At 32.2% G+C, this 8,618-nt stretch overlaps 1 protein-coding gene across 6 annotated transcripts in view; it reads right to left on the minus strand.

Moving 5' to 3' along the window:
- The window catches only part of LOC145314015 (protein spinster-like), a 44,402-nt gene extending 40,220 nt beyond the window's left edge, over nucleotides 1-4,182 (minus strand). For 4 of the 6 annotated variants that reach the window (XM_080153741.1, XM_080153740.1, XM_080153737.1 and 1 more), the window contains exons 1-2: nucleotides 3,709-4,157; nucleotides 2,253-2,455 (exon numbers count right to left, since the gene is read on the minus strand). In XM_080153741.1, coding sequence (XP_080009867.1) covers nucleotides 2,253-2,455; nucleotides 3,709-3,734 — 229 coding nt within the window. In that variant the 5' untranslated portion in view covers nucleotides 3,735-4,157. Of the gene's footprint in view, nucleotides 1-2,252; nucleotides 2,456-3,708 lie in introns of all 6 variants that reach the window. The other 2 variants (XM_080153739.1, XM_080153738.1) reach the window with 2 other exon arrangements.
- Nucleotides 4,183-8,618: the final 4,436 nt, after the last annotated feature.

Genomic DNA, 8,618 nt, shown 5'->3' on the forward strand with positions numbered 1-8,618 from the left:
TAACTCGCAACTGGCTAAAAAAACGATAAACCCATTACCCCACCCCCACCTACTGGATGAACAAACTGACCAATAAAAGAGGATCATGGTAGATTTATTGACGAGAAATTTTCCCCCATCAATAAATCCATTGAGGCAAATGTCTATGACAATAACGTCAGGTCCAACAACCAAGGATAAGTATGGGGACCAAGGTTTCTCTTTTTATCCAACACATAGCGCGTTATATATATGATAAAACAAACATGCATTTGTGTCAAACTGTTCATTGTAATGAGTTGTCCTTGTTTAGGAGCCAAGGCATTCTCTCTACTGTAACTATTAATGTCACGTGACAGACTACGAAGCAAAAAGGGCCATTTTTAAAATATCCAGTATGACGCAGGTTAATGTTTATCATTAATAACGGACTGACAAAACCAAATTATAAAGTAGCTGCGATTCTAAAGGCGAAATGCACGCAAAGTCTGAAAAATTGGGCTCTGGGCCAAAAAATATTTTGATTGATATCATGAAAATTCATTCAGTTTTCATATTTAAATGGGTTGTTTGATATTTTGCTGTAAGTGAGAATTTCAAGATTTTCTAAAATTATGTGTTGTTCGTCTGACTGTCTACTGTTAAAATTTTTCAAAGGGGTTTGTTTACAACCATTAAAGAAACTACAAAAATAATGAATATATTATTACAAAGATCTTACACCCGATTATCATGAACTCTAATAAAGTGAAACTTGTAGCTTGCTAAACCCTACATCCCCTCCACCTACTGGATGAACGAACTGACCAATTAATTATATCCATTTTAGCAACCTAAATTAACAATAGTTTTTCCCCTGTCAATATCCACATGTATTCAGTCTATATAATTACAAAAAAGGGAGAGGTCATTTTCTAGTAAATCCCGTAAAGGTGTGTGTTATAAGGCCTAAAAATAGTAGTAGAACGATAAGGTGCTCTAGATATATGTATTCCCTATTGAATAGAACAATAGGGAAATTTTTTTTTTTTTTTTGATAACCGTACCTGGATTATCTAAAAAAAATACGAAATTTCTATCAAACGCTTTGTTTGGCTCAAACTGACAAAAATTAAAAAAAAATATAATTATAATAATAATGTTTTCTATAGGTACAAGGTAAAGGTTAAGAACAATCTATACCATTAAACAAAGGAAGAAGTCATTCTTTACAGGTTGATTTATTATAATTATATTTTTTTTTATTTGTGTCAGTTTGAGCCAAACAAAGCGTTTGATAAAAATTTCAGATATTCCAGGTACGGTTATCAAAAAAAAAAAAAAAAAATTTCTTCCCTATTGTTCTATTCAATAGGAAATACAAATATATAGAGCACCTTATCGTTCTACTACTATTTTTAGGCCTTATAACACACACCTTTACGGGATTTACTAGAAAATGACCTCTCCCTTGTTCAATAAAATTGAAAAATCTGCAGATTTAATTAACTTTGTTCTAAAAAAAGCTTTTTTTCATTAGAGGATTTTTTCTCTGTTCAGATATTTAATTATCGGTAGAAAGGATTAATCTAATACCTTCAGTTCCAACCAATCTTATTAAGGATATAAATCATTAATCCTATGATATAAAGTAGTAAGGCTCTCTTTGTCTTTAGTTTAAGATTTCCATAACTACTGAACTGATTCAGTTTTCTATTCTTTATAAGTTTCATGTAGGTCTTAGGATGGTTATAGCTATTTAATTTGTTTGTATTTTTTTTTAGTACTAAGCACCTAGATGCTAGGGCCACAGCCGCTCGCATTATACGTAAAAGGACAATTATGTTAATAATCATAGGTACAAATCGACAATTAAGAATTATTATAGAAGCGAAGCTTTTTCTATAATTAGGATCTGAACGACAGTTAAGTATTTTGCCGTTATATACATGAAATAGTTGTGAAAATTGGGGAAATTGTTATTATTTTGACTTCCTACAAATCAAGTAACACAGCAAGTCTATAATGTGTCCCTAATGGTCTGTACGTCCATATTAAATCACTATTTTGTGCAATTAGGATCATTCTCTAATTAATGATCTTAATTGTGAGATTCGCTTCAATAGATGTGTACTAGTGTAGTTACTTGTATGGATAGGTAGATTACAAAATTCAATATGATGTTTAATCATGTATTAAGTATTATTAGAGCTATGTTACTTAGCTAAAAAGAATGAACAGAAGGATTTTCATAACTTAGTCAAAGAGTAGCTACGCTACTAGAAAAACCCTACCTGCTATGGTCAATCTGTCCATATAATTGATAAGATTCACAAACACGAGGACGCCAACAGTTATGGCCCGCCTCGAGCCCTGCCATCTCCGCCGCCGGTTGGTGGTCGGCGAGTTAAGGTTGTACTTGGAGTTGGGCGGCGACTGTTTGACCAGCTGCTGGGAGGAGGGATTGATAGGCAGCCCGCCTATCTTACTTTGCACCCTGAAAAAAAATATTTGTATTCCATTAATATTACTATCTATGTATTCTGAAACAGCCACATATAAATATCTCATTTTTATTGCGTTCTCTTATTCGTTGATTTTTTAGGTTTTATATTATATCATGGTTCAAACTTTTCCAGCACCAATAACAATCTACAAATGTAGCATTTTTGCATAATTTGGGGAATACAGTAAATCAATTTATCGTCCATTATCTTATCCCTTTAGATACCCCTTGAAATAATTTGTTTGTTATTTTCCTAACCCCCATTATATACAACCCCCAAAGTTTATGACATTGCATTATGCGGATATATCTGATTAAGATTATTGATCTTTATCAGGGAGGGAGGGGACAATGGGCTGCAAATAAAAATAATACCAAAGTTTAAAAACTTGTTATTCCATTCGTTGGCTAGGTAAAAATCTTTGAGATGTAAGATTGAATCTGTCTTTCAAATCAAGAATTTTTACATCGAGGAAGAATAGATTAATTTATCGGCCATTGTCTTATCTCTTAAGATTCCTGATATTTAAAATCTCACAAAGCATATAATGGTCATAGTTAGTTACCATTCATGATAAATGATATATCAATTTTTCTCCCAATTAGTAAGCAAATTCTACATTTAAAGACAATTAGTATCTTGCCAATGACCTCTCCCTTCCTTGTTTAATTAACAACATCCAGTGAGTGTTAGTATTAGATTGGATTTAGGCTATTCTGAGGGGGTTATTTGATCTCATACATTTATAGTTATATATGGCTAAGGAGAAGCTATGTCTAGACTATTTTTTTCTAAACTTTCGTTGGCCAGCTAGCCGTTTATTATAAGATAAACATTAACCATGGAAGTTAAGTGTTAATATTTGGCTGGTTTTAAGATATTTGAAGGGGTAAAAATCAACATACAATATAAAAAAAACATACTAAAAATCAATTTAATCTCAAAATAATGAAGAAACAAAACGTTTCATAAAAAATCTAGATAATATCCATAGATCTTTAGGGGGATAAAACAATGGGTATAAATGGATATGTACTACCAGGCTGGTCAATATGCTGATAAACAAAATTCCCCTTCTCATATACTTTACAAAATTGATATTGAAAAATTTGAAAACTGTCAATTTATTCAAGATTTAAAGTGGGCAGCCAAAATCGTTAATCCAACTAATTACAGAACGTGTGGTAATCAAGATTTAATGTCCAATTAATGTCGACCTCACCCTTCCCTGGCATAAAATTACCTGTCCACTAGCGGCTGTGCCGGCATTTTTAAAACTCTTTTTTTTCTCACTTATTTATGAAGTTTCACTTTTTTATGTGTTTTATATATTAGCTAACAGATGACAGTTATATATCTGTCTGTCTAGATATACAGCTAGCTAGATATCCACTTTCTATCCTTATAATCACGTGTGTTTAAAAATCAATTGAATATTCTTTTTAAAGATATAAAAAGATTAAATTAATATAATTTCATGATAAAATAACACTTGTTTTGGTAATTAAAAACACTGTTCTTAATTGGAAAGCAATTATAAAGATGGATATGTTCTTTTGGCCTGCTTGGGACCAATGATTCTGAGTGCAGAGTGTCTGGCGTGGCGTTTCTGTACTAAACTAAAGAACCTCGGCTAGTAGAGCCGACAGCTTACACTAATGTGTGTGTGGGTGCGTGAATGGGAAATTTTGGCCCGGCACGGTTTAAAAACCGTCTGCTAGAAGTTTTTATCATAGACGTTTTATACAAACAGAAAACTCCTTTTGTAAAAGTTGATAACATAAAAACGTATTTTTGCGTAGATAAAATATATTCTTTTATCAGGAATAAGGTTGTGGCTGTAATTCAAGATCTTTCTAACATATTCCAATTCAGTTCTCCATTTTATGTAAGATTCCACAGACCCGATTGCTTTTAGGGGTTTTCTTTGTTTTTTTTTTTGGGTGTTTCAGGACATTTTTTGTCTCTTTCTCCAATCGGTATTAGATAGATTCACCCTAGATGTTAGGAGCGCTATTTATATTACATGAAAAGCAGTACTTTGATAACACTATATACATTTCTATAGCTTGCCATTTCTATGAAAAGGCCGCTTCGATCGATAATTTGGCGCGTCACGGATTTAAAGGGAATGCATGGAATTTTATCCACCCATAAATATATTTAATATTGGAGTTAGCTTTCAAATCACACATTTAAATTTTTTTTCATAATCTAAAATACGTCAGCAACCTATTTTTTGAAATAATATTTTTATTTCATAGCTGACTTTTGTAAGAAAAAACTCCTCGAGAATGTTTGATAGGCGACCCGGTACATTTACATAGTCGTGACAGTACAACTACATTAGGCCTTGTGCTTTTTATGGGGTAACAACATTTTGTAGAATGTATATTCTTTATTTCTAAAATTGTTTTTCGAAGCATTGTACAACAATAAATTTAAAAATTTTAATCCAAGTTTTAAAAATAATGTCTTCAAAACAATTTTACCCCCATTGTCTCTTTGGTAAACGTAAAGAATTACAGCGCGTGCGCTTTGGCAAAAATGCATCGGACCATCGAACACGTCATATGTATAACAACTTGGGTGGGGGTGCTCTGCTGTACGTCCGTCTGTCTGAAACAAGAAATTCATTCAAATAAATGACCGTGAATTTGAAAGCTATGTAAATCATGACGTGTCATGCTTAAAAATTTTTAACACACATTTTTGTTTGTTTATTATTTGTATATTTTTATTCTTGTTTATTATTTAGATTTATACACATGTATTGGATGAACTTATAAAGGGGAGATATGTGTAAATGTATGGCGTGACTTCTTTCTGCCTCCGAAGCTGACTTTCCTCTGATCCATGATGACTTTCTGATACCATATCATTAGGAAATACAATTACACATGATAAAATACATGTATTGTTGCATCATTTTTACAAATATAGTTGCAGCATAAGAAGATAAATCAATAAATTCCTTAGAAATTACTGAATTTTTTAGAAAAAAAGGATAAATATTGACATTATGTTATGTACCTTTAATCTAGAGGAATAATTTTTTTTTCTTCAATAGAGGGGAGCAGGATGGTTAAGAGCAACGTTTAGGGAGTTATTTTTAGGAATGTGCAAGACTTTGTGTCAATCCCTCTCTTTGTTACCTCATATAATTGTAATTGTACCCCCCCCCCCTCCCATCCAAAAAATTGTTTGGGGGGTTATGTACCCTCTCAAAAATGGTTGGAGGTGTCTATGGCACCCCCAAGGTAGAGGTAAAAAAATTGAAGGGGGGAGGTTAAAATATTAAAAATTACTAAATTTTGGGGGGCTACTTGCACCCTTCACCCCCCTTGAAAACTTTTAAAACCCAAATTTGTCTTTATTGTTGTTGATTTGGGCTTAAAGGCACTTGATTATTCATTACAAACTTTGTATGGAGAAAAATCTACCTATAGAAATTTAAAATGAAAATTTGGATGAAGCAAGCTATAGAAATGTCGTCATTCGTTTGAAATTTGTTTAAATATAATCTTGCCAATTAAGGCCATCAAAATTATTTCTTATTGATTCTTTGTAGGCCTGTAGTAGCTGCTTTGTAAAGTTAATACCTTCTTGTAGAAGATAAAGAACATGTTAGTCTCATGTCCAAGAAAAGGCTTTTATTTTTCAGTTACCCTTTCGAACTATAGAAGGTAATCATACACAAGAAATCTTTTTACACTTTCTAATTTTCTTACATTATCGTAGATTTTTGTAATGCACATTTTAGCAGCGCAGCCACTGGACAACTACGATCGGTCCTTCTATTGACAGTTAAGTGTACAAAATATTTTTTCTCATGATTTAATTAACCAAAGAAAAGCTTTATCTTAAGAAAATCGACTATTTATAGCGGACTCATTTTTTTCTGTTTACTTTGATTGTTAAATTAAGCTTTTATTTGACTACATAGCACAAATAAAAAAATATCGATTTTAGATATACAATCCTCTTATTTCCCAAAAATATACAACTTACCAAACGTATTAACTTACCCATTTACAAATGGGGTAAAATAATTAACATTTCATTATCTTATCACTAAACCTCTATAAAATCTACAAAGAATAGTTACTGATCGCATCGTATTATAGACAGCTTTACGTGTATTTTAAAATGAAAAATTATAAGTTTAACCCAGTTTTGTTAACGCCGAAGGGTCGAAAGCTTGGGCTAACAAAATTGGTATTAATTTTATGAGTTTTATATTTGTGGAAAATTGTCAGTAATTCGATGCTATACATGATTTTTCTGTATGGCTTAGAACCGGTTCTAATCCACCGGATATTAATCAGTTTCGAAGCTATACTGGAAATGTTCTCACTTTCTACGGCTCTAATTAAACATACCAAACAAAGCTTGATTATGTTCCACAAAAAGTATTGATTACAATTACCAGAGGGAAGGAAATGGAATTGGACTGAAAATTATACCTACCCCTAAAGTTTATAAATACAGTCTGCTTTTTGTTAGTTTTGGAAACTATGGGAGTATAGGTTCAATTATGATTGGCCTGTAAAATTATTCGTGACAAAACTTTTACCACTAACTTTGATTTATATATAGGTTAATTTTGTTTATCATAATTCGGGATACATTTATTTATTGTTAATTGTCTGATCCCTCAAGATAGCTGAGAATTACACACCTCATACAATACATCGACTAATTGGTAAAATAACTTTTAGAGCCAATGGACCATCTTTACCTCTTTAAATTAAGTATGTAAGAAAGCTTCTTGCCGGGTTCAAGCCCCGTGAGTCTCTTCCTAACACAACTAAACCCTAAATAAGCATAAATCAGAAATCTTAATAGACATAAATTTACTTGTTATAGATTATAACTCCACTTTTTTTTACCAAACAGTCAACATTGAATTAAAAGTCATAGGTAATGTTTGATTGGATTTAAAAACATAGTAGGTCAGGACAGGAATAAATGTTACACGTATAGAGTAGATATGCTCCTAAAATCAAGGAAAATACTAACTTTTCAGACATGTTTGATTGGATTTAATAACATAGTAGGTCAAGACAGGAATATATTGGATTATGCACATTATAAAGTTTTTCTATCAATCAATCAAATCTATTTGATAAAGTAGTAAGCTTTTTTTGTCTATAGCCAAGGGTTTTTTTAACCTCTGAACTGATATGGTTCTCCTTTACGGTGAAACTTCCCATATGTTCAGGGAAGGTTATAACTATTTTTGGGAGGCTTTTTTTCATCCTCCAAATAAAAAATGAACTGGGGGGGGGGGGGGCGGAATACTTTTTCCTTTTAAAGCTTAAATTGAAATGGGGGTTTATTCTAGTATAATTCGACAACCCCCCCACCCCCATTTTTAATTTTGAATAGATACAGTTAAAATCAATTGGGGGATGGGGGGGGGGGGCATGGGAGTACCTTCCCCCAAAATGGTTAAAAACCTTACCTGGACCTATAAGAAGCTTCACTAAAAAGTAGAACCATATCGAATCAGTTTTTAGCGAGATCTTTCGATACAGACAAAAAAGCTTACAACTGTAAATAGAAGGATTTCTCGATCCATATTTCTCTAAGTTATAAGGGTGTAGGACAAAAAAAAAATCTGAAAGTTTTTGCGGTGTAAACATGAAGAAGTTTAACGAGTTACAAATAAAATCTAGATAATCCAATTTTGACAGGATAAGAAATGGAAGATGAATTTTTACCACCCTAATAATGATAAAACCTTCTGCAGATCAGTATTATCGATGGAAAAGTTTAGACATTGAAAGTTTATCCAATCCAGTTAAGATTTGATACAAGTCATCAAAGTTATTAAAGACAACACGTATGAAAGAACATGATTATGAAATTTTAGATAGCACAGAATGAAATGAAGTCCAATTGGTACCCAAAGTTTTATGATCACTTTGTCTTAATTGTTGGTTAAAAAAGGTACTTTTACTTAATTCCAAACGTTTCAACCAATAGTTTTCATCTATAGAAGTGGTTATCTTGTTTATCTTTGGGGATGTACATCAATTTATCGTCCTTATCCATTATGATCTCTGGGTAATATATTTAGGCCTTCTTGTTTCAAACGCTTTGGTTTGTTCAAAGTGTATGATAATGGGCCAATAGCGATATTTTTAC

Source organism: Acartia tonsa, chromosome 3 (genome assembly GCF_053477335.1).
Source record: "Acartia tonsa isolate MP-2025a chromosome 3, ASM5347733v1, whole genome shotgun sequence".
Classification (NCBI taxonomy): Eukaryota; Metazoa; Arthropoda; class Copepoda; order Calanoida; family Acartiidae; genus Acartia; species Acartia tonsa.